Here is a 26180-nt window from a genome sequence, read left to right on the forward strand (position 1 = left end):
TTGTTGCTCTTGTTTGGAATTCCCCAGGCTTATTATTATGACTTTTCATTGGCTTCTTCACACATGCCATGTCGTGGCGAAAGCATTTCCCCGTCTGTTCTTATTTATTGGATTTGGGATTTGCTGATGTGGCTCATGCAGTATTGGGATTTATATTTTTTCCACCGCGTACCGGCTCCCTTGTTTTTCGCCAGCAGCTGGTATAATTAAGTTTGCCTTTTGATATATGTACATATTCTCCCACCTGTCTCCCATCGGACTGCCATCAGTCACTTCTTATGCAAATGCTGTTGGCCGTCATCCTGCTATCTCAACTACTCAGCGTCGACGTTTGTATATGCTCTCCATCTTGTATTTTATCTGTAAACCTCTATTTCTTCAAGTTATCTATAAAAATGTTGGTTATAAAGATTTATATAATCTGCTGTAAACTCGGTTCTTAGACTTTTTAGTGATGCGTTTTCTAATGCTCTAATAAATGACTACTTCACTCAACCGAACAACTTAACTAAACAACTTATTTTTTAAACCAAATAATTTAGAATTCATTCAACATCTGATCAACCTGCGATACTCTTTCCTGCCACGAATGTATATCGTTTACTTTCTTATTCAAAATGGCTCCCAAATGTGGAATTCCCTGGCCATGCAGAGGGACGAAATAAATTTCGAGAACTGAGACGTGGGGTCACGTGCGTGGAAAGTTGTGTGTTTGTCTGTTGGCGGACTTCTCATGGCATCAGGACATGAGCATCCATGGTACATGAGCTGCTTCGCTGAGCCAGCAGCATATTCAAATGCATATTGATTCTGCGGTCCATCAGCTGTCACTGTTCTGTCTCGGTGGCCCAAGCCACCACTCGGTCCCCAGTGCTGTTTGTTTACAAGTGCCGCAATCATGATACGCATCAGCAAACGAGCCACCAGCCAAGGGTCCACCTGATGGCATCGGCCAAAAACCAAGAAACAGCTTTGGGGGAAAAAATAAGGTAGAACCTGCCCACACACATGGCTGCAAGCAGTCCGGAGGGCCAAACATATCCCCTAGACAAGTAGACAAAAGCGGCAAAAATTTGCATGACTTCCTGGCGTCCCCGAGTGTGTTGTGTTTGCTCTTTTCTCTCATTTCTCGGTCTACTTTTGCACTTTCCAAGGCATTGCTTACTCCTTGCTGGCCATTTTGAACTTAAATGGTCAATAGACCTTTCGGGTTGTTAATGACAGCCAGGTAATGGCAGCTGCGAGGTATGTATGTGAGTCAGGGCCACTGAAAATCAAAGTAAATTGCCTATGGCTGATTCGCTGGCTTGAATCAAGTAAAGGAGAATGACTTATTCTGATTACTTCCCAAACTCGTTAATCAAAGGATTGTGCTGCTTTCAAAACGTTCTGCAAAGAGCCTTTATATGGTTTTATACTACGTATCTCCCATATTCTCATTTCCTGCTTGAAATGCCTCATTTTGGTTTAAATTGAACACTATCCCCGTTCTCCTTCTAATTGCTGGTTTACATCGTTCTCCAGCGAAGAATTTGTGGCTTGTCTCGAAGAGCTGGATGGGAAGAAAAAAACAGGAAAACAGAGTAGAAATTTGCATGAAACAGGAGCACAACAACCCCGATTTGAATCCTGCAACGTGCGTTGCGATAAATCAAAAATCTGCAGCCAAGGCAAAAGAGTTACCCTGGCTTCATCCTTTTGAAAAGAAGAACAAGGGAATCGCATTGGCCATGCAAACACTGCTGATTGTGTAAACAAACTGATGATCGGGAATGGGAAAGGGAATGGAAAAGGAAATGGGGAACGGGTGCTACTACTTGCTGCACAACAATGAAATGGAATTTCAATGCCATCTCCCTTATTGTTGTCAGCCTGGGCAATAATTGTTGGGGCTCTCAGCACGTCTGCATATGTGCTGCATATACTTGAGAATACCACTGCATTCCACGCTATTTGCCATCGATTGCATCTTGCACGCCATCCAGCAGACCCGAAACAACAAGGAAAACAGTCGCATCCTGGCAAGCCATTATCGCCAAGAGCAGCGACAGCCGTGTTCTCCCAATCCTGCTGCTCCCAATTCCCATTTGCTGTTGCCATTGCATTTGGCATACGTGTAAATCGTAAATTTCCGTGTGTGAAATGAATGGTAACCAGAGACGGAGTCCCGAAAGGGAGGCACACATCCTCATCCTTTCAGTGCCGGGCACAGGGCAATAGCTCATTGTGGACAGCGGAGACAGCCGCTGCTGTGCACCACCAGAAAACAAAAGTCACTTCCTCGGTAATGGAATAAATATCCGTAAGGACCATCTTTCCGTGCCCCGTCGCACACACATACACATGGGTATATGGGAATTGTCCAGCATTTTGCGGCTATTTATGGGTGGAAATTGAAAATAAAGGTGCCGAGAAGGAATGCATTGTTGAGCGATTTATTTTTGCAAGAGATACAATTTTAATTTCGGTCCTTTTCGTTTTTGCGGTGTGAGTGTCTTTAATTTAAAACCTAATTAGACGCCACTTTTCGGCGGAATATTTGAAAATTTTCAGATATTGAATATTAAATATTAATATAACTTAAATTAAAAAGGCTGAATAACGAAATGGAATAAATGGTTTTATTTATAAATACTCAATCTAATTTTGACACTTTATCTATGCTTTAAGGTATTTTTTATTATACCCTTATACTAGATTCGTTGAAAAGTATGTAACAGGCATAAGGAAGCTTTTTCGGCCATATAAAGTATATATATTCTTGATCAGGATCAATAACGGAGTCAATCTGGCCATGTCCGTCTGACCGTCCGTCTGTCCGTCCGTCTGTCCGTCCGTATGAACTTCGAGATCTCAGGAACTATAAAAGCTAGAAATTTGAGATTCATCATGCAAACTCCAGAGACAGACGCAGCGCAAGTTTGTTAACCCATGATGCCACGCCCACTCTAACTCTACGAGTAATGGGTATACAAATTTGTTACTCTTTGCTTTTAGTTGTCTTTTATTCGTTTCCTTCAGCAAGCAGTCTCACTAAAGTACCACATTCAAACGGACGTATTTCCTTGCAATAGTCCTCCCTTTCCCAAAAAATCCCTGAAAAGGCTGAATTTAAGCTTGAATGGTTCAAATTTCGCTTACTGATTTCCCAGAAATTGTTATTCAAAAAATCCAATTTCCCTGCATCAATGCACAAGTAATCCCCCGCCCGCCGTAATTTTTGTATATTTTGCATATTTGTCACATTGAAGATGACCAGCTGTGAGCTTCCAACTGGAGAACCCGCCCCACAGGTCCTGGTCCTGTTTACCTGGCCCACCGCTCACTCGTTGAGCCAAGTGTTCGATTGAGCCAAGGAGGAAATGCGAGACATGGAAGCCTTTATGACATTGCACTCAGTGGTGCGGATGCTCACTCAGTGGATGTTCTGGGTGTGGATGTCTTTTATTGTCGGCGGTGTATAATTTTTACACTCCTGGCGCAGATGCGGATGGCTTTTTGTGCTACTGTTGGCCCTCCGGCGGTTTTTCCACCCCATCTTGGCTGATTTGATTGCACTGAGCTTTGCTTCTTGGTTGTTTTATTACTTCGTTCGTTTTCTTTGTCCTCCATGCATTTTCGTTCGCTCCGTTCAGCATTTTGATTATGTTGCAGCATTTTTGCATCATAATACTCATAAATATTTATGAGGCAAGTTGTCTAAACACGATACCGACGTAAAATACCGCTTTCACAATCTTTCCCATGCATTCCGGGCAAAACCAATATCAGTACAATTGTCTGGCCCGCAGCTTAGGCAAATGAAGTCCGATGATATGTGGTCAGAATTAAAATGAGAAATGAAAACAAAAAATCACTTTAGCTACACAAAGCCATTGATTGCTGGTAAAAACACGTTTAAACGAGCTGTTTTAATATGTAGAAAGTCATTTGGTTCTCGAAAAACCTGTCGAAATAAATTGAAAATGTTGGCCAGTAAAAATTGTTCATCCACGCGGCAAGGATATCAATTTGCTTCCGATATGGGCAAACAAAAGGAAAGTAAAAACCGAGATTATTTTAGTACGAATGGCCCCAAGATATATTCGATTTTTTGCCGATAAAATATGTTTTGATTTGCAGACATTTAGTTGGCAGTTGGTTTTCCCTGTTGGACGAAGTTTTTTAAACCAGAATGACAATTTGATTAGTTTGGAATAAGTTTATTTTTCCATTTTTCTGGCTCTGGTGGTGCTGGAAAACTTTGCGACAGGTTTGTGGAAAATTCCATGCCGTTTAAATGACAAGTTTGTGGGAAAAACTTTGCGAAAGCCGATGCCTATGATCGAGTCAATTAGTTAGGGAAATATTTGCTACTCAATATTTTATTTACATGGAAAACAGACGAACCAACTTAATTATACATAAAAATGCAGTCATTTCTTCTATATTGCCAAATTTATTTCGTCACTGCAGTGCACTGTTATCAAGCTGCACCCTTCCAGCATTTGTCTAACATGGCGTATGTGTGATGTCAAAAGGCGTTGCACACTTTTAGGATCTCAGCAAGTCTGTTGAATCCGCACGATTCACGCTTAATATATGGCGAAAGATGTGATGCATTTAAACATAACATGCAACAGAATGCTCAAGTCGTAAAATTTCAGAGACTCCTCGGCAACTTCTTAGTTTTCTTTGGCTCAACTCTTAGCTGGATTTCGGGGATTGTCGGAAACTTGTCTTCACTTTTGACTTGCTTTTTTGTGCGAAAGCAACACTGACAGCAGCTACAACAAATGACTCATTTTCCACGCACTTCATGTTTCTGTTGCAAAAGTTTTCGTCAGTCTCTGCAAAACCAAACAATGCCATCGCGCTGCGGAAGAGGATGAGCAATCAAACTGACTTCCACTTTTGACTTTCTGAGTCATACATATACGTACGAGTATAGTCGTAGTTTGGCGTTCCATGTAGCAAGGATATTTATCATACATTTGACTGCGCATTGCAATGGCATTGCTTTGATGCGGCTTCCTTTGGCTCTCCCAGTTTCATATCTGCGGCAGTTTGGACTCGCCTTGATTCATAAATTATTTGATATTTCATTTCCTCTGCGTGATGCAGCAAAAAGTAATAATACAAAAATAAGTGCAGACTGGCTACTGGGAGACAGTACAAGCAAATATACACAGAATCACAGTTCGCCCCTCCAAAAAGGACTATATTTCAGTCTCTGCCCCTCGGCGATGCAATAAAATTTCTGCTTCTGCTGATTTTGTTCGTTTCTTGTCCAAGCACAGCCAAAGTAAACATAATAATAATAATTTCAACTGCAACTTCAATTTTCCTCTTAAGAATACTTTAACATGTCCATGGAATGAATACAAAAATGGAAAGTGATATAATCAGGGCAAGCAGAGGCAACTGAGAAAATAAGGCGCAAGCAAGAATAACTATATTATAAACTTAAACTGAACTGCAATCTACGTTTTTATCAGCTTTCATGCAATAAATCCAAGCCAAACGTGACTGTGCTCCAGTAGCGTGTAAGCTAGTAGATTTGAGGTGTAATAATTTGTATACAAGCTTTAATTTTGTTTAATTTCCCAGTTTCGTGCCCTAAATCTGTCACTAACACAATTTTTAAAATTGTTTTCTTTTAAATTTGATTATATTTTTTAAGCTCTAACGCCTACAAATCAAACTGAAAACGTCCGCACTTTCGAAAATTGAATGAATTTTTAAGTGTTTATTATTTGTTTTTCCAATTTCACGCTGTTTCTTACGCCCACTAATTACAAAACAGTTTCAGTTTAACGAATGAAGTTCGGTCCATTAAGTGGCACTTGTAGCTGATAAGGGAACAACATCGCTGTTTAGCTGCATGTCCGCATCTCCCGCGTACTCCCTTCAGCTGAGTAACGGGTATCTGATAGTCGAGGAACTTGATAAAAGGCATATCATGATTTGGACCTTGCGGAATTAGCTGATTCTTTAAGGCGAAGTGAAGTGAATTTGGTTTCTTACGAAGAAGTTGGCTTTTCAAAGTAAATAAGATAACAAATTTTACATTGTTACGACTTGGGCGTTAACATGACCGATAAAGCGAGCAGTTAAGAGTTGAGTTTCGTGTATACTTTACGCATATTATTTATTTTAGAACCTTTAGGTGTAACAAATCCGCATGAAAATGGTGTGTGTTCCTTTTTCCCATGATATTTACTCCTCTATTTTAATGCCAGTTGCGCAGTAGAACCACAGATCTGTGAAGCAAACACCTCCTTTTGTCCGGGCAGCCCAATATGCATTCTGTACATTCTGAGTAACCACCTTGGGTCTGCCAGTTGGCACGAAAAACCAGAAATCGTATGTGGGATTGTACGACAGCACTTTGCGTTCCAAGCCTTCGGAGCTAATAGAGGTTTGAACGTATTTATTGTAGGTGATTGTAATTTGATTAAAGTAAAGAGTTACCTTTGCTGGCTGGCTGGCAGCAGCAGGATAATTGCAATTATTATTGTAGCCCAGTTCATGTCGCAGGTGTCGGACTGACTGATTGCGAATGAGAGTTATTTGTGTTCTCACCTGCTATTATTTACGAGCCACTCGAGGCTATCGCCTCGCCTCGCCGTAGAGTGCGATAAGGTAGTATAAAGTCGGAACAGCGCCACAAAAAAAATGTACTAAAAACCGAAAGTTGCATGCAATGCCAACCCGAAACGGAATAGAAATGAATTAGAGCTCACCTCCGAATGGCCTGCCAGCATGTTTTGGCCAAAAGTGAAGGATAAGGTCTGAAACCAACAACAAAGCAAATACCACTTAAGTTGTTTTTATTTTATTTATTTGTTGTTTGCAGGCTATTGTGCATTCGTTTCGGCCAAAGGCGCGCATGAGCAATATCAAGTCACCTGTTTTTATATTGTTTTATGTCTCCCCTTTTTGCAGGCTAAAAAGGTAGAATTATTCTATAAACACTACAGATAAACACATTATGAGCGTAGGACAGCAACAAAAGGGTGTTGTCTTTCCCCTTTCTTGTCCGAAATCGGGCAACTAAATAAACAAAAGAAGAAATGGGAGCAAGTCCAATAATGGCCAGGAAAAGACATCGTCTGTAGAATCTTGATATTCTTTGTGTGGAATATGAATATGAATGGGCAAACAATTGAGCCAAACCCAACAAGACCACTACAATAACATCAAGTGCAATCGAAGACAATGGCACGTTTTGCAAATTTTTGTGCACGCAAATATGTGAATATTTATCACTCCAACACTCAGCCCATAAAGGTACAGTGTATCTGCCCATAAATAATGTCAAATGGTGTAATTCCCCCTACGGTTTATTATTTGCAGTAGAGTTTTCCTTTCCTTTTAAGGTATTTTCACTGCTATTATTTTTGTTTCAAAGCGGTAAAAAGATGGTTTACTTTCTGGGACAATGGGTTGTCATTCGTCATGATTTGGTGCGGCCTTGCATGCAAAAGCATAATAAGCCAAGCGAACAGCTCAGCTCCACCCCGCCGCCCTCAATTTATCCTGCTCGGGCGGCAGTCAACACTCATACGCCTCGTTGCACGGCTTGCTGCACGACTCGCTTCATTGTTGTGGCATATTGTATCACATTTTGAAACGCAGGCAACAGGCGACTGTGCACGCAGAATAATTAAAGCTCTTCAAGTCGCTAAAAATAGAATCCTAAAAGAAGAATTTATATAATCTTGGCTGTTTTAATACTCATTGTTTTTTGTGCATCCTATCACTTCAATTGTCATGTTATGGGTAATATAAGCAGTATATAAATGAAGTATATAAATAACGAATATTTAAAAACAAATACTGTCCGTTTTAATTGATGTTGTTAATCCGTTTAACGGATTACAAGGGCAGCAATCTTTTGGTAGAGTCTACTTTGTTTCTACTAACGCCAGTATTCTCCAAGTGCAACGACGTCATCGGAGATCTGAGAATGTATCGCAGCTAGTACACATACATATTCAGAAACGAGCAAACGTGCCAGGCATGTGCCCGGATCCACCACTACCACCAGCACGACTACTGGGATGTGGAGTTTTGAGATGCCAGACAGGATGGTATGTGTTGCGCCGGCAACTGCCGAAAATAGCGGCATATAAAGTGCTTCGAATTTAATTAAGTTAAAATTGGACACTGTGTGCAGCTGATGGGCGGACAATGTGCAGTTTAGTTTTCAGTTTCTATTACAAACAAAAGCCCAATTAAGTTACATTTTGTTGTCCGCTCATGACAACCCGGCTAAGCACTTCATGGCTTTGGTTGCCGGGAACCAAACACTATTCTGATATCCTGTCATATGAGTAATTCGTTAAGTGCGTCCCTGGGTTCCACAGAGTTCCAATAATAACAACCAGATTCCCAGGGGACATAAAACGCTTAACAGATTAGCCAGAGCATTATTTTTTCTTCTGATTAAAGTGGGAGAATTTACCAACAAATGGCCGAAAGCCAAATTAAATCAGATGAAATCACGAAACAAAACGGACCAGAAACCGAAATAAAATAGGAGCGTACAAACAAAAGGCTGGGGAGGAAAAGTCCTGATGAAAAAAGGACAAATCCAATGTTTTTCCTTTTTTTTGACATTTCAATCAGCATTTTTCAAGCGCCTCACACTTAAACACAAACACATAAAAGAAAACGTTAAGAAAATCGCATTATAGGAAAACATTTGACCATTTTTCATGTCCAGCCAAAACAAATGCCATACGAAAATTGAATTTGTGGCAAAAAGATGACAGTGCCAGAACAGAACGCGCAGTAAAAGTTCGTATATCCGCATTATATGCTGTATGAGTAATTTCATTGAAAAAACACTTTTTGCCCAGCATGTTGGCGACAGAAGAACGGCAAAATAATATTATTAATCAATTAAAAAAGGAAACTGAATTTGATTACAGATTGCGGTCGCATGAATGTCAAGCTATTGCTACGTGCAATTTTGTATTCCACGCAGTTTATCCCATTTGCCCTAAATGAATTCCCCTCCAAATTTATTTTATAAATTCCTCAGCCAGACCACAGACAGACAGCTAACCTAAACCGCCAGTCTCAGATCTCTGATGCCCGGGCATTACATATGATTCAGGGACTTCCGCTTTAAGGTTGATGCAAGTCTCGGCCTGGCATCCCCGGAAATTCATGAAAAATGGCCAGGGTCCGCGGAAATGCTCAGCACTCAACCCTCCAGAAAAAATGGTCTTTCATTTAAATTTACGCGCCAACTTGAGTACAATGAAAGCAAATGTGAAACAGTTGCCCGCAACGAACAGCGGTGCCAGCAAGTAAAATGTAAAGTCCAAAAGTCCACTTAACAAGAAAATGGTTTTTATAAACATTTTTTTTTGTTTTCTTGCTCTATGCATTAAAACCATTTTCATACCCTCGCTTGTTATTAGCTTCGGTCGGTATGAGGGAGAGGGCAGCGCCATACAAAATACTTTGCACATTTTTATGACCGTGACAGTGCGACCAAGGTGCCCACGGAAACTGCTCCTGGTCTTCGTCCACTCTCCCCTTCGCAACTCCCATTTCCCATTTTCCATTTCCAGCCTGCCAGCCAGCCACCTCCATTATATGTCACACTCCTCGCCCACACCAAGGTAAACCAAACAATTTTCCGTCGAGTTTATGAGCGTGAAAAAATGTTTACTGGTTAGAGCTTCGAAACGCTCCAACTTGTTTTTTGTTTTCCTCCATTTTTTTGCTCCTTTTTTTTGCGAAATAAAGTCACTGTTTTATGCTCCAGGAAAAAAGGTAATTAAATGGTTGTTTTTTTTACTATAACGTCACATGTCATGAGGAGATAAAATACTTTATTTTAAGTTACAAAGTTTGCAATTCTAGGGTGTTACAGTGTAAGATTATAGTTATATAGTTGTTCGGTTGCCAGGCTGTTTTTCATATATGGAGTAATTCCAATATATCATTTCACTCTATTGCTAGTTTCCATTTTGAAATTCATAACTCAATGCTAAGATACAAAAGTGTAAAAACAAAAATACAGACATTGATTTCGCCCTTATCCTTCGTTTCAAGCCATTTCACATCATTTACTTCCTTCGAACTGAAGCCTGGGCCAAGATTGATTTCGTTTGTGGTCTGTGTTTCAGTTTCGCTTGGGAATTGGGTGTGGGATGGGAAACGAGAATGGGTTCGTTCGGGTGGGATCTGGGTCTTTCCATTCGCATTAGGCATCAGCAAGGTCCCCCATTCGAATGCCCATTCACCGCATCCTCATCAGTTGCGCTTCATTGTGTTTTATTCGTTGCCGCTGTTATCGCATGTTAACACTTCATGGCAAATCCTAGCCAGCCGGGTAGCCAGCCATCCTGGCCTGATGTCCTTTCTCGTCATCATTGGAATGACCTTTCGTTTTGGGGCGTGTATGGCATGTAGCACTGTGGGAATCCCGAGCACGCTTAGTTAGTTTCTGCCACACGCTTTGCGTGCAAAATGTCAAAATACATTTTACTCGGATTTATGGTCACTGGTCGCCACCGAATGCTCCTCGCACTCCGCATCCTCGTTATACTTACATGTGGGATTTGTGCTTGTCTTTGGCTATTTTTGGGGATTTACACGCTTATCACACATACACACACATGTCCAGGACGAAATGAAAATATTATGCTACATTTCATTAAAGAAACACTCACACAAACGCATTCCCACATCCTTGAATGCTTTACAGCCACTTAAAATAGATTAGCTTTCAACGTTTCGAGCTCTTAGGCGAAACAAAACTGAAAAAAAGGCAAAATGGAAATAATAAATGGCCTAACCATAATTCAAGTAGGTTTCTGGAGGAGTTCTTCCCCTCACATGCAATAGAAAAGCCATTGAAAACATAAGCAACTGTCAATGATTTAATGTCTGAAATCAGAAATAGTTATACGTGACAGGTCGCAGAAATGGCAAGTTCGAGGACCCCGGACAAAACGACACTTTGATAAATGAAATGGCAAACATTCGAAAGCCAACCACTTCTCAATCATGGTCTACACAATCCGGCAAAAGTGGTCACAATGGAATGAAGACATCTAGAAGGTGGAAAATGAAAAACCATGATAAGGGGGTACTATCTCGAGGAGATTCAATTTATTTGCCTTTTCCAGCCGAAAATCTTGAAGTCCCAGCGATTATGGACCCCAAGCACTGCGAACTACTGAAAAGGATCTGTTCACTTGATGGCCAAGCCAAGCCCCTTCATATTTCATTTCATTCGCCACGGCTTCTTCAGAGTTATGGCAGCGTTTGGGCCCCAATCTCACATCACATCATCGTCTGCGAAAAGGCCAAACTAAAAATGCTCCTACGCCCCATGCGGCCCCATCATCGCAATATGTGTCCTGCTGTTGCCGCAGCTATTATTGTTCCTCAACTCGCCGTTGTTGGCCCACAAAAAAGGGCAAAAATATTAGCTGCCGCTCAATCGTTCTGCTGAAGAGAAATCCTTGAAAAAAATAGGTAACGAAGAAAAGGGGTCAATGGAAGAATGAAAAAATAACGTAAAATGGTTTATTTATGCAAATTGTCAATGGTTTTTGCTGTTCAAAAGATAGACGAGCCATGAGGGCCGGCTGCTTTTAAACGAATTGCCTGCCAACTGAGTGACAGACCACTTTCATGGCATAGGCGTTTCCACGATGCGCAACTAAGTCTTTAATTGAAATGTGTACCGTATAAGAGAACTCTCTCTGGTAGGGTCATTGTCCACCATCGGAGCAAATTAAACAAGTGCCCTCGGGAAGCAATTGGCAGGAGCAAATGAGCAGCGCTCAAAAGCAGGCCATAAAATATTTACTTCGCTCGCTAATAGCGTGACTTGGCCTAAACCCACACAAAGTCGGGGAACTGGGGGTTGCTGGCATGCCAATACCTTAAACCCTGCCATGACCGCAATCTACACGATTTTCGTTGCAAATTTCACCCGCCACCGCAATTTTAGCTGCATATTTGTTCGAATGATAATCAAATGCAGGGCCCTACCCTCATTTATCATTCGGTTGGTCAGTTTGGGTAATATTTTTACCTTTCCGTTTTCCGAAATCCCTGTTCGAGGCATAGGTCATAGTTCAGCTTTATCTACGCAGCACAAGGGCTTTTGGGTATGCTGTTTACCTCTGCCGGCCTGAATGACGGCTTGAATAGCCCTTTGGCGGAACACTTTCTGTATCTGTCTGCGGATATTTGTACGTCCGAGTGGCTGTTGACCATTGGAATGGATTGGAGTGGATGCCCACAGCATTTGTAGCTAACCAGTGACACCATTAAATGCAGCGGAATGTGGCTTTTGAGCGTACTTACTTGTATATGAAAATAATTGCTGCCAGAATATGGTTGGGCTTATAAAAATAACTAATTTGTTTCAATTCGTTTGTTCTTGTTATTTATTGTAATCAGAATTCACGCTGTTATATTTTGTTTATTCGAGAAAGCTAAATTCCAAATAAAAAGGCCGGAAAAAGTGCAAAAGAAACCACATGTCACTAAAATTTGCTCTATACATTTTTAAACCTATTACCTTTTATAATTTTTACGCCGTAGCTAATTGTGCCATGAAAGCGATTTCTTTTGCCTAGAACGCTTGCTCTTAGTTTTAGATCTCATCTCACACAACGCCCATGTTGCATCGGCAAACAACTTTGAAGCTTTTTTCTCTATTTATTCTGATGGGTCGTTCCTTAGCTTCCCCGTTAAGTGAACGTAGGTGAGCGAAACAGTTGCATACACCGAAGTCACAGAAACTGTGTGTCTCGACTCCTTTAGCCTGCGGGGAAAACGAGGAGCGAGCCTGCTTACCCTGCACTGAGCCCCGATGTTCACATCCCTACATCGAAGAGCCCCTTTGCGTTTTCGTAAAAAGGTGTCGGCTTGGATGTGGCTGCAAGTTTGGATATATTCGCCATGATCTGAATAGCCGATGCATTTCCGTTCTGGAGTGCAAAGTGCCAGTGCGCCAGCTTAGCGTGCCCATTTTTTAAAGTGTACGTATTGGGAACGTAGATTCTTTTAATCAGATTTCCCTTAAATTCAAATTCAAGCCAGTTCCTTACGAAACAAGCGCGTATAATAAACTTAATTAATTGTACGTACATCCCAGTTTACATCGGATACAGTTTTTAGAAAATATGTTTACGCCATACAAGATATAAAACAAATTGTAGAGACTTGAACTTTATTGCCAATGGCCATCCTACATTCCAAAAGTCCTTGTCAATTTACATGCGCCGAGATTTTTACAGACTTGTACTGCGTGCTCCATTTCTATTGCTCTTCCCCGACTCAGTTGTAGCTCTCTTTTCTTTTACGACAATGGCACGGAATTGTATCTTGGGAATTCAACGTTTTTGGCAGCGAAAGTTTTATTGTTGATTTTTGCGGTGCTCGAGATTTACGACTCCGTCGGTGTCCTGACCCCATTTCTAGGGAACTTCCTTCTGGTGTTGGAGGCTCTGGTTTTTGTGACCGGCTGCCAGTTCATAAAGCGAACAATCTTAAATCTGTGCTGCTTCTACAACATAAATATTAATTTAGCCGCAGTTTCTTTCGCTCTTTTACGTTTTTTTGACTTTGGCTCTCGCTTTTGATGTGTGTCATTTGTTTGCTTGCACTTTACTTCATGAATGGAAATTATTGCCGAGCATTTTTATTTTTGAGCATGTTTTTATTGCTGGCTCTCGTCATGCTCATGCCGAAGTTAAATGACTGCTTTGTTGGCTTTTATGAATGCAATCTGCAGCAAGATCAGACATTTTATGATGTCAACCTGTTCGGTTGATTTTTAATGGCATGTTATTATATTTAACAAAACCGGTAATGCCCCCCAGGAATCAAGTTCACAGTTCTGGGTAATTCAGTGGATTATTGTAATCACATTTCAAATTACTCATAGAAAATGCACATTGTAATCTTTCAACTAGGGACTGACCATGCAAATTGAATTACATCCTTTCAGATAACTAAAAAAAGAGCTTCCAAATTATTCAGTCATTATTAGGTGGAATCGGAATATGTTTTGAATGCAAACTCCGTGAATATTTCGGCCCGGTTGTGTCTATCAATTATTTAGCATACTCGTATTTTGTAAATTTCTATTGGCTCGCAATTTGATTTCCCAGCGGAAATGCCAACAAAAAGTGCACACATCATTTTGCATTTCCGCTAAGCTGAATTAAATGTTAATACTTCCGCTGTGTGTGCGTCCAATGCGCATAAATTTCTAACAAATTTAGCACATAATGGTTGTTATTATATTATTTCACAAGACTGGGCACCGATTTTCGGGGAATAAAAGCAATTAACGTCTGGGCAAAGTGCTCACACGTTGCCAGACACAAAACAGTTATTATTATTATCATTTTTTCGTTGTGGAGGCTGTGGGCCTTCTGTGTGAATTCCATTTTAGTTATGTCGCCGCAGCAGCGAAAATAAAATTAAATTACCCATTAGTGGTAGACTTTCCTCTCATTTTCGACACACCAAATTGTATATTTAATGCGAATTTACGTGCTCCATATAAATTTACTGTGTTTTGAATTTATTGCTCGTCATTAAGCCGCTGGACACAATGTCTCGCATTTAATGCGCGCAAAGGAAATCTTGTTTTTAAAAGCTCATTTCAAGTGCTAGTAACTGACTTGAGCCACTAAACAACTTGACAACAATACATAAGAAACAAATAAACGGAACGAGAGCCACAAAGGGGATTACGGTAAAGAGTCCTTGGACAGGCCCCAACGATATCCCCCGATATCCTTTACTTTCTTCTTTCTTTCATATCGAATTGGTGCGCTGTGGTGGCGGCCACAATAAATTCAAAACTTTTCGCCCCAGGGCAGCACACCTAACAACCGGGTATTTCCCCTCTTCCATCACCCTTTTTGCTGGACATTTAAATGGCCAACTTTTGTGGAAACAAGCTTACATGCATTCATGGTTCCACTCGCACTGAGTTCGATGGAGCGACGACTTAATGATTGGGAGGAGGAAAGGCCTTGGCAACCCAGGAGCTCTTAATTCCTTATGGCCAACAACGATTCCGCCTGCCTGCCAATTGTCTAATGAGCTGAGTTTTCCTCGGTTGTTTCTGGTTTTTCCCCGCTTTTCTTGTTGCGTGCTTTGCTCATTTCGGTTCAACTAAGCAGCGGAAATTGTTAGATAAGAGAATTTCACAAAAGTTGCTCATTTTAATCGAGAAACTTTCGTCTAGTTTGATTGCTAAGTGTGACTATGTGTATGTGTGGCAGTCCCTGGCTTGTGGACAACTGAGGTCCTGTTTTATCTTCTATTCAGGCCTGGCGGAGGGGAAAATTGACAAATAATGACAACAACAAGGCGCAAAACTTATTCTAATTATAAAGTTTTGAAATGCAAATAGTCGGCTGTCCTAAAATGCTTGAATATTTCTATATGTGATGTGACATGATGTGTTCTAAAAAACAAACTAAAGCTAAACAAATCGACCATTAACTTGAACTTAGAGCTTATCAGTGTGGACAGAAGTTTACGTAGTGCCGAAGCGCCCCAGGAGACTACACATGGCGACTGTTAATATATTTTTACGAAAAATGTAAATGTACATATACATTTTTAATTCAAAACCCTGACATATTGGTTTTTATAACTATGGCCTATCCTGTTGTAAATCTAATATGAAAATCCAATCAATCCAGTTGGCAAGCAGGAATATGAATATTCCAATTTAAAACCATCCCCCAAATTCGATAGAAATATTTTTTACAGCCTAAAGATATGCCACAAAACGTTTACTATCCTTTGGCTCTTTAGCTGTTTGCACTTTTATCCACCTCCGTTGAAATAATGGCAAGTAAATATTAAATATCTTCAAACAGCTCATATCCAATGTAATTGTTGTGAGTGCAGAGAAATGGGGATAAACTCATGTTCGATATTAATAAGCCTTGAGTGCGTGCCATCAATAAAAGTACACATTCCACCCAGTAAATAAAGTGCGCAGACAAAGGAAAAAAAGGAAAATGCGAACTGAGTGGGAAAACTTCACAAGCCTTCACTCTGCGTTAAATTAAGTTGCGTGTAGTTGGAGGAGCAACCTGTGTTGAGCCAAAAATATGCATTTAATCCTGATGTGCATTTAATTAATGCGCAGAGTAAACACCTCGCCGCGCACACATTTCCGAACTTTTTGCAGTTTTTGCAGCCAATAAATTTACTTTAAGGCCCTTGGCGGTATTAAAAATTAAAGTTGAGAGAGCGTGAAATATTCTTGCACCCCGAGTGCAGTACATTGAATAAAAATTGGAGTAAGTCCATACATTGAAATGGGAATTAAGAGCTTTATTTAATGGGTATTCGGCGTGTCGGTATTCCTTCCCATTGAACTCTGTGTAATATTTAATGTTTTTCCTCCTCTTCGCAACCGCAGGTATGCGCCCTATCCAAACGTGCCGTCATACTGCAGTCTTCGGATATCCTCGCCTATAATGAGCTCCCACTCCATCAGGCCAACAGCATTAATGGCAACGCGAACGGCAATGGCAACGGTAACAGTGTGGGCGGCATCACGGCCATGGCCTCCAAGTCCTCCGCCCCGCAAAACATCATCGCCAATGCAGGGCTGAGTTACGAGGATGTGCTTAACGATGATTTTCAGTTCGACATGGATGGCCACGACGTGATGGTCTTCCTGCACATCCAGAAGACGGGCGGCACCTCGTTTGGCCGCCATTTGGTCAGGGATCTGGACCTAAAGGTGAGTAATTGATATATCCTAGAATGAGCTCCAGTAACTGATATGTTTTCCAATCATATCCAGCGTCCCTGTGAGTGCCAGCGGCAAAGGAAGCGTTGCTACTGCTTCCGACCGCATCGCAATGAGAACTGGCTCTTTTCCCGCTACTCGACGGGCTGGAAGTGCGGCCTCCACGCCGACTGGACCGAGCTCACCAGCTGCGTCGACGTGGAGCTGGACAAGAACGAAGGGGAGACGGCCAAGCGGCGGTACTTCTACATTTCGCTGCTGCGACAACCCATTGCCCGCTACATGTCCGAGTATCGACATGTGCGGCGGGGCGCCACCTGGAAGGGATCACGCCACTGGTGCCTGGGTCGGCAGGCCACCGCCGCCGAGCTGCCCGCTTGCTACAAGGGCAAGGACTGGCTGGACGTGGATCTCGACCAGTTCGCCGGCTGCGAGTCCAATCTGGCGGCTAACCGGCAGACCCGCATGCTGGCCGATCTCGCCCTCGTCGGCTGTTACAACAAGTCCTCGATGCCCGCCCACGAGCGGGATCGCGTGATGCTGGCCAGCGCAAAGCGCAATCTGGCCGCCATGGCCTACTTTGGACTGACTGAATATCAAAAGGTGAGTTTCTATAGTGCATTCCAAATACTATAACTAATTGTAATTTCCCGTTTGCATTTAGATGTCCCAGTACATTTTCGAGGAAACTTTCAACCTGCGTTTTGCCATTCCCTTCGAGCAGCACAACACCACAATCTCGGCGACTGCTGTCCAGAATCTTCGACCCGACCAAAAGCGTCGCATCGAGAAGCTCAACAGCCTGGACATCGAGCTGTACGCCTTTGCCAAGACATTGCTCTTTCAGCGGTGAGTACCACACACTGGCATCAGGATCTTTCCCTGGTCGCGACCTATGTATTGATATTTATAACACCCTGCTTAATTGGCTTATGTGCCGATAGAACATGGCTTTAGTTATGTTGTTTCTGTGTGCCCCTTTTTAGTTACCGTAGTAGTAGGAGCTAGTTTATCTGGTCGGAAAAAACCCGATCCAAAGTCGTGGGTCCGGTTTCCTGGATCCTTGCCTGCAAAGCTTCACCGGGACGTCGCTCGAAGGTCGATGACTCAGGTCCACGTACTCGTCCTTTAGTTGCGTTTTGTATGCCATGAGGGTGCGAAACCCTTTGGATCATAAGGGGCCAAGTCAGTCCTTTGTTGCACTCACTTTGTGTTGTGATGACATTGGTTCTGGAACAGGAGAGAGCAAAGAAGGGAGAATGGATCCCATGGAACCATCATTAGATCGCGTTACCTTATAGCGCGTTCAATGAATAGCATTATGCATGGACAGGCATGGGAAAATAAGGTTGAAGGTGTCGCTGCGTAGGGTAAATGTCATTAACATCATTTATATTACTGTGCTGAACATCATCGGATCAGCCAATTGTGAAACCCCTTTCTCGTACAACTTCCATTTTTATTAGAAGAGAGTTCGGGAAAGGCAACCAAACATGAAACTGTCCCACGAAATTTAAGTGTTTTCAAAATGCATATTTGTATGTGGGAAAATATTACCATATAATATATATAGATACGTGCTGTATATGAACTTACACAGGTTATGAAGGACCCATATCAATTAAAAAGTACTTTTTGACTTTTGATATTTTATTGATATCCAGTCGATATCCCTTGATCTATGGAGCCCTCTATTATCTTTCCTTATGTCAATTATTTTTTTCTTGTCTTTGGCACAGCTGTGTGTGGCTGACCCACCCAGAATTTCATGCCTGTTTGCTTTAACCTAGAATTATCACCTCCCAGTTGCTAGAATCTGCCGACCATTGTTCGCCATCAAAGGAAAAACCAGCTGATCAGTTGGCAGTTGTGACAAACTCATTGGAAAGAAGAAGCCGAAAAAAAAGATGAAAATGGCAGGATACACAGGCAGCCACCGCAGGACCAGCAGGATATCATGAGGGTCTCTATCCAGATTAAGGACGGTCGATTGCCCAACTGCTTGGCGATATCACCTGAAAATCAGTTCTCCCGACGCATTTCCATTTTCCATGCAATTCAATTCGCCTCAATTCCATTCAACTCATTGCGCAGGCGCAACTCGCCCATTTCCGACGCATTTTCCTTTAATTATGCGGGCATCGGATTTCGTATCGAATTAACAAATTATGCTGGCTGCCAGCTGGGCTGGAGCTAACGGATAGGGCAGCCCATCCAGCCATCAACTCATATCCTTGTACTCACTCGTAGCCTCGCCATCCTCGAAAGCAATCGCATTTACTTGTAGTCCTCAAAGGGAAGGAGAAGCCCAGGCAGATGTGAGTGCGTATGTCTCTGCTCGTCGGCCACGGCACATTTCCTATATGTATTTAAGCCAGGGAATGCGGAACCCCGGCGTCCTATCTCCACCCCTACCCATCTTCCTACCCCCACTCCGAACTCCGATCTCGAACCCTCCTCGTGCTGTCTTGAGCTACAATTGCAACATTTGCGCGCGCTAAAATGAAAACATTTCCTTCACATACACGAGGCCGACGTCTTGACAAACACACAGATAAGACGACCAGGGGATCAAGAACTGTGGCACGAACTACCACCAAATCAAGAAAGGAGGAAAGAAATAACGCGGCCTACCTGAATTCTAGATACTCTTAGAAGAGTATTTTTGGGAGATTATAGTACAAGTACAATTTTAAAATAAAGGTATCGAGATTACAAGAACGATGCCTTGTACATATGGCATTCTTATTCTTGAACTAACACTAGACTCTTTAAAGAATACGAACTTGTAAAGTTCTTCCTCTGTGCAGTTCTAGACAACTTAAAAACGTCCATTCGTGACTGTATTTCCTGTGTCCACAGATCCATATAAGACATATAACACCGCGCATATAGACAGTTATCGTTTTAAGGCCTCTGAAATACCCAACCTGACATATAGAGTATATCCCACATAGGTGAAGCAATGCAGGATCGTTGAAGCGACCCCTGCTCGAGGGTTGTTTTCTGTGCCTCCCCTGGCTCTGTCTCGTTCGGACACTCTACCCGTCCCTCTTTCGCTCGCTCGCTACGGCTGGAGGAGATGTCTGCCTCAGAGATCTTGGACAGAAGGTGAGCTCAGTTAGGTTTTGACAGCGGAACGCGTAGGTACAGCGAAGCGGGTAGCAACGGGTAGCGGGTTTAGTGAAGAACAGAACAGACCACAAAGTACAGAAAAATTAAAAACGACTACAGACTACGATATTGTTAAACAGTTTACCTAAAAACATAAGGAAAAGAAAACCAAATTAACCAAACCGAAAGTTAAAGTTGTGTTTATGTTTGATCGTTGAGTTATTGTTATTTCGAAAGTTAAACGAGCGTTGTTATTGAGACATTAAGACAAAATCCAAAGAGAATCGTTACCGAGTTAAACCGAAAGTTCAAAATACCAGTTCAAAAATGTCTTTCTCCAAGGCTAAGCTAAAGCGTTTCAACGACGTGGATGTGGCCATCTGCGGGTCGCCGGCTGCGTCCAACAGCTCGGCGGGATCGGCGGGCAGTGCCACGCCCACCGCGTCTTCGGCAGCCGCTGCTCCGCCCACCGTTCAACCGGAGCGCAAGGAGCAGATCGAAAAGTTCTTCAAGGACGCCGTGCGTTTCGCGTCGAGCTCGAAGGAGGCCAAGGAATTCGCCATTCCCAAGGAGGACAAAAAGTCCAAGGGATTACGCCTGTTCCGTACTCCTTCGTTGCCGCAGCGCCTGCGCTTCCGTCCGACACCCAGTCACACGGATACGGCCACCGGAAGCGGAAGTGGCGCCTCAACAGCGGCATCCACTCCGCTGCATTCGGCAGCCACCACGCCCGTGAAGGAGGCCAAGTCCGCCAGTCGACTGAAGGGCAAGGAGGCACTCCAGTACGAAATCCGTCACAAGAACGAGCTGATCGAGAGCCAGTTGAGCCAACTGGACGTGTTGCGCCGCCATGTGGATCAGTTGAAGGAAGCCGAGGCGAAGTTGCGCGAGGAGCATGAGTTGGCCACCAACAAGACGGACCAGCTCATCGAAGCCCTGACCACTGAGAATTTATCGCACAAAGCTCTGAACGAGCAGATGGGCCAGGAGCACGCTGATCTGCTGGAGCGTTTGGCCGCCATGGAGCATCAGTTGCAGCAGCAGCGCGAGGAGCATGAAAGCCAAGTGGAGGCGTTGGTTGCCGAGAGCGAGGCACTGCGTCTGGCCAACGAGCTGCTCCAGGCGGCGAATGACGATCGTCAAAAGGTTGAGGAGCAGTTGCAAGCACAACTCTCTGCCCTCCAAGGAGATGTGGCTCAGGCCCGCGAGCACTGCAGCCTGGAACAGGCCAAGACCGCCGAGAACATCGAGCTGGTGGAGAATCTCCAGAAGAGCAACGCTTCCCTGTTGGCCGACGTGGTCCAGCTGAAGCAGCAGATCGAACAGGATGCCATGTCCTACGGTCAGGAGGCCAAGAGCTGCCAGGCGGAACTGGAGTGTCTGAAGGTGGAGCGCAACACCCTCAAGAACGACTTGGCCAACAAGTGCACTCTGATCCGCTCGCTGCAAGACGAGCTCCTGGACAAGAACTGCGAGATCGATGCTCACTGCGACACTATCCGCCAGTTGTGCCGGGAACAGGCTCGCCACACCGAGCAGCAGCAGGCGGTGGCCAAGGTGCAGCAGCAGGTGGAGAGTGACCTGGAGAGCGCTGTGGAGCGCGAGAAGAGCTACTGGCGCGCCGAGCTGGACAAGCGTCAGAAGCTGGCCGAGAACGAGTTGATCAAGATCGAGCTGGAGAAGCAGGACGTGATGGTGCTGCTGGAGACCACTAATGATATGCTGCGCATGCGCGACGAGAAGCTGCAGAAATGCGAGGAGCAGTTGCGCAACGGCATCGACTACTACATCCAGCTGAGCGACGCACTGCAGCAGCAGCTGGTGCAGCTGAAGCAGGACATGGCCAAGACGATCACCGAGAAGTACAACTATCAGCTGACTTTGACCAACACTCGAGCCACCGTCAACATACTGATGGAGCGTCTAAAGAAGTCCGATGCGGATGTGGAGCAGTACCGTGCGGAGCTGGAATCGGTGCAGCTGGCCAAGGGAGCGCTGGAGCAGAGCTATCTGGTGTTGCAGGCGGACGCAGAGCAACTGCGCCAGCAACTGACCGAGAGCCAGGATGCGCTCAACGCACTGAGATCCTCCTCCCAGACGCTGCAGAGCGAGGTATCGTTGAAGGAGTCCTTGCTCCACGAGCTGCTCGCCGGCGAGGCGGAGACGTTGGCTAAATTCAATCAGATTGCAAACTCGTTCCAGGAGCGCATCGATGGCGACGCCCAGCTGGCCCACTACCACGAGCTGCGCCGCAAGGACGAGACGCGCGAGGCCTATATGGTGGACATGAAGAAGGCGCTGGATGAGTTCGCCACTGTGCTGCAGTTCGCCCAGTTGGAGCTGGACAACAAGGAGCAAATGCTTGTGAAGGTCCGCGAGGAATGCGAGCAGCTCAAGTTGGAGAACATTGCCCTCAAGTCCAAGCAACCGGGATCCGCCTCCCTGCTGGGAACACCTGGCAAGGCCAACCGCTCGAACACCACCGATCTGGAGAAGATCGAGGATCTGCTGTGCGACTCGGAGCTGCGATCCGACTGCGAGAAGATCACCTCGTGGCTGCTCAACTCCTCGGAAAAGTGCGTGCGCCAGGACAGCACCAGCGAGATCAGCGAGCTCCTTTCCGCCGGCAAGTGCTCGCCCCGTCCCGCGCCCCGCACTCCCAAGGCGGCGCCGCACACCCCGCGCAGTCCGCGCACCCCCCACACCCCACGAACACCCCGCTCGGCGGCCAGTACTCCCAAGAAGACTGTCCTGTTCGCCGGCAAGGAGAACGTGCCCAGTCCGCCACAGAAGCAGGTGCTCAAGGCACGCAACATCTAGGCTATTCCTTTGTACCAACTACTCTATCGTACTATTATAAATTATATACCTTAGCTAAGATCCGATTCGAAATATAATCAATACACGTTGCACACAACACAGCCGGAGGTGTTTTGGAAATCTCTTTCGAGCACACTCCGACTAAATATCAAATCTTTTTGTGTTATATCTTTCTCGTTTTTGCATGAGATTTACTAAATCTCATATAAAATACCTTATTTACTCAAAGGCTATTTCAATGACAGGAAATATCGTTCCACTCAATCTTTTCAAACCTTAATGGACATTTGATTATTGACCTTTAAACAAGGGCGTTATATAACGTGGGGTTTATTCTGAGCATTTTTAAAGATATTTTATAATATAATATATAGGTACTAGTCTATATAGACTCATCCTTGAATGTAACCAAAACCTTTTTGTGTATCAACTACTTTGTTCATTTATTAGCAAATGTATACATCTAAAGTTAAATTATCTGTAAAAAATAATAAAAGAAATTCTGATCTAAAATGTAGAAGTGTACAGTTTCATAATTACAAAGCAGCTTGATAATACCGCATACGTCGGTTTTAGAGGACGTCATATCTTGTATATGCATTAAAAAAGCCTGTACCTATAGAATGAGGAAATTGTTTACGTTTTTCATGCCAACCCCATAGAACTCGTTTTGATTTATATTATATGTGGTGGAATTTTCTCAGGCTGAACCTCCTCGTAGAAAAAGAAGAAGGGGTGAGGGCTGCCACGCAATCCGATGGATTCTTGCGACGCTGATTACGCACACGTGTCCCTTGGCACCGCCTTATCCACGAAGGTTACTCGATGGGAACGGTTCCAGAGTTGCGCAGTTCCTTAGTTCCTCGAGCGAATCGGAACAGCTGCGCCTGCGCTTCCTCCTCAAGGGTGGCTTAACTCAACCGTCTTGTAAGTAGGGCCGAAAACGAAGGGAAATACCCATGCACCACCAACCACCGGTAGTTGCAAGCTCGCTTCATTAACTGTGACTTAAGCCTGTGGACGGGGTTTTCCCTCACCTTCTTTGTTTTTCCGCTCCTTTTCCTTCCCCGTAAAAATCTGGTTGCCTGGCTGCCGGGCTGCCTGTCTGAATGCATCCCTAGCGACCCTTTGTCTTGGGCCGCATAATAGCCGCTTATGACCTTTGACATTTTCTGCAATGCTCACATTGCCCCGGGCACGGTAACTGAAGACTTGCCCAAGACATGGATTTATTCATTGTGCACATAGGTATATACAGCTGTACCTCGGGCAGCTGCATCAACAATTGAAGGTTCTCTTTTTATGGTGGGGTGCATATAGGAAACCATTCTATTGCGCAGAAGTAAATTGAGCAGCTTTTGTAGGATTGGAGGACTACAATGCAGAGAGTCGGGTGGAAGTATTGTCAAGAAAGGCGAAGGGGAAATGCCTACACAAGTTGCACCATAAATCCCCGAAGAAAGTAGATTACGCATTCAGACAAATGGTGATTAAGGTATTCGTCTACCTACCTACTACCAAAGGTATTTGCATTTCCACGGATCATATCAATATTTAGCAATTACGCCAGAGCTATATATTAGACCAGAAAATACCAAGCAGAAACGCATTTTGTTTAAAATACCTGAACATACATATATATTTCCCCTGATACCAAATGTGCAACTAGAAATTGAACGTTCAACTAAATGCTAGAATTAAATATTTATAGGAGTCGCCTTCACGGCTTCCAATTCCCATGCGACATTGGCTTAGATTCATTCATATTTTTTTATGTTTTCATTAATAACTTACATATATGTTTTCTTTTCAGTTTCGAACATCTGAAGGCAAAAGACATAAACTTTGAGCAGCGCTACGCCAATCTGGGCAACATCTACTTCAAGCAGGGCGTTACGGAATTCAACTGGGACAGCAACGTGGAGGATGGGCTCAGCACGGATCATTGAACTCGAAACCAAAAATTACCGATTAGAAACTAGATGTAGGACACACCAACTCATAAATATGTAGCTGGGAGGGGCGAATTTGGGGGAGGTCACTAAGGTTACCAATACACAGAAGCATCAGCATAAAAATCAACCGAAGGACTTTAAACTAGCGATTAAGCATAATGTTAATTAAGCAGACAAAAAACATCTAGCGGACTTGGCTTCTTTCATTCAAAAGTAACACAACTAATGGCAAACGAGCAAAATCTCAGAGCGCATATTATCTCTAAACCTAATCCTAAGCAAAACTTTAAAATCTATGACCACAACTGTACTCCACGCTTAAGTCGCACCCCGAAGATCTTAAAAAATGTAAATATTTTGCATAAAATGTGTATTTTTTAATCGCGAGTTCCCTTTCCAAACATTGTGAGGTGCGAGCCCACTCGAATCCACTTTTCACCTTCACAACGCACCCACACTACACCGCCATAAATTAGATTAAATAATTAATTTGTAATACGTAGCTTTTCGTTTATTGTTACGCCAAGTCTCTGCAAAGCCAAATCCACACTTAGTCTAAGAGCATAGTGCTTGGAAAATGTTTTCGATCCAACAACGCATTTATTTTATTTTACTACTAGACATCACTGTAAATACTGCAGAATAAAGTTAAACGAGAACAATTTAATTAGGAGCAACGAAATGCAATTAGATTCGTCTTTTTTTCACCTATTGTTTTCGCCAGTTAAAGTGAACATACGCGGATTTGTTAGCTGACATCATTATTTCAGACAATAACTAATTGGAGATTGATACCAAAATCGAAAAAGCAAAATTGATCAAACAAAACCAACGAAATACACACAAAGCCAATTGCCTAATGCATTATAGAACATTTCCCGTACCAAAATTAATGTAAAATATTTCAAATATTGATTAATTGCATTATAATCTATGGGGCACACACATGGGCCATTTTATATAGCAGGTATAAAAGAACCGTAAGGTTCAGAATACAATATTATTTGCGATTTCATGATTTTGGGAAACAAGCAATTTTGTAGGAAGCAAACACACAATGGGAATTATATGAAAAACAAATAAAAGCAGGAAAATTGAATAAAAGATGAATTATTGAATATACAAAACTGCCTTTATTTAGTACTTGGCTGCCTGGGCTTCAAAATGTTGGGCAGTGGGTCATGGAAGTAGAGTTGAAAGGCCATTGTAAGGTCGGATGTATAAATATTACAACTTGTGTTGCCTTCTTTTGGGTGGTCCTCTTAATTATTAAAAAGGTTGTGTTCTTTCAGGGGTGTCGAGATATTAATGTAACGTTCAAAAGTTATTTATTATTGTTTTACGGATATTCTTATTGTAAACATTTTTATCGTTTGACTACAAATATCAATATTTGTTAACTCGCGGAGCATTCTACTGGTCCAAATATAGATAAAGCTATATTTGTTGACAAATAAAATTAACAAAATGACAGAAATGAATTAGTTCCGTGGCACCAAGCCCCATGCAATGATGGAAAATTTATTTCT

General features: G+C 43.1%; 4 protein-coding genes and 1 long non-coding RNA gene across 8 annotated transcripts in view; 3 read left to right on the plus strand and 2 right to left on the minus strand.

Annotated features, from left to right (window-relative positions):
• Positions 1-25730, plus strand: part of LOC122622229 (heparan-sulfate 6-O-sulfotransferase 2) — an 80854-nt gene extending 55124 nt beyond the window's left edge. Inside the window, exons 3-6 of the mRNA XM_043800533.1 lie at positions 16427-16753; positions 16817-17365; positions 17427-17611; positions 24510-25730. Coding sequence (XP_043656468.1) covers positions 16427-16753; positions 16817-17365; positions 17427-17611; positions 24510-24645 — 1197 coding nt within the window. The 3' untranslated portion in view covers positions 24646-25730. The remainder of the gene's footprint in view (positions 1-16426; positions 16754-16816; positions 17366-17426; positions 17612-24509) is intronic.
• LOC122622231 lies at positions 6112-6580 on the minus strand. The gene is made up of 2 exons (XM_043800536.1): positions 6454-6580; positions 6112-6391 (listed from the first exon to the last, which is right to left on the minus strand). Exons 1-2 carry the CDS (start codon positions 6510-6512, stop codon positions 6199-6201), a joined length of 252 nt encoding a protein of 83 aa, XP_043656471.1. The 5' UTR covers positions 6513-6580; the 3' UTR covers positions 6112-6198.
• LOC122622232 lies at positions 10841-12492 on the minus strand. Of its 2 annotated transcripts, none has more exons than XR_006326278.1 (3): positions 12328-12492; positions 12142-12274; positions 10841-11473 (listed from the first exon to the last, which is right to left on the minus strand). It is a non-coding gene; the product is annotated as an uncharacterized LOC122622232 (long non-coding RNA). The 2 variants fall into 2 exon arrangements; XR_006326277.1 differs by having other exon boundaries at positions 10845-11473; positions 12053-12274.
• LOC122622230 lies at positions 12629-13111 on the plus strand. The gene is made up of 2 exons (XM_043800534.1): positions 12629-12726; positions 12790-13111. Exons 1-2 carry the CDS (start codon positions 12645-12647, stop codon positions 13002-13004), a joined length of 297 nt encoding a protein of 98 aa, XP_043656469.1. The 5' UTR covers positions 12629-12644; the 3' UTR covers positions 13005-13111.
• On the plus strand, positions 19055-23265 carry LOC122622228 (early endosome antigen 1). Of its 3 annotated transcripts, none has more exons than XM_043800531.1 (2): positions 19055-21988; positions 22061-23265. In XM_043800531.1, exons 1-2 carry the CDS (start codon positions 20204-20206, stop codon positions 22694-22696), a joined length of 2421 nt encoding a protein of 806 aa, XP_043656466.1. In that variant the 5' UTR covers positions 19055-20203; the 3' UTR covers positions 22697-23265. The 3 variants fall into 3 exon arrangements, with proteins under 3 accessions (XP_043656466.1, XP_043656467.1, XP_043656465.1); XM_043800532.1 differs by having other exon boundaries at positions 19056-21988; positions 22079-23265; XM_043800530.1 differs by having other exon boundaries at positions 19056-23264.
• Positions 25731-26180: the final 450 nt, after the last annotated feature.

The sequence above is a fragment of the Drosophila teissieri genome, chromosome 3R (assembly GCF_016746235.2).
Source record: "Drosophila teissieri strain GT53w chromosome 3R, Prin_Dtei_1.1, whole genome shotgun sequence".
NCBI lineage: Eukaryota > Metazoa > Arthropoda > Insecta > Diptera > Drosophilidae > Drosophila > Drosophila teissieri.

Excerpts from the sequence above, each read along its gene's own strand:
- LOC122622228 (XM_043800530.1), top strand. The coding sequence starts at position 20,204 with ATGTCTTTCTCCAAGGCTAAGCTAAAGCGTTTCAACGACGTGGATGTG.
- LOC122622231 (XM_043800536.1), bottom strand. The coding sequence starts at position 6,512 with ATGAACTGGGCTACAATAATAATTGCAATTATCCTGCTGCTGCCAGCC. Across the intron at positions 6,392-6,453 it reads CTGCCAGCCAGCCAGCAAAG|CTCCGAAGGCTTGGAACGCA; the intron begins GTAACTCTTTAC and ends AACCTCTATTAG.
- LOC122622230 (XM_043800534.1), top strand. The coding sequence starts at position 12,645 with ATGTTGCATCGGCAAACAACTTTGAAGCTTTTTTCTCTATTTATTCTG. Across the intron at positions 12,727-12,789 it reads AGCTTCCCCGTTAAGTGAAC|CCTGCGGGGAAAACGAGGAG; the intron begins GTAGGTGAGCGA and ends CGACTCCTTTAG.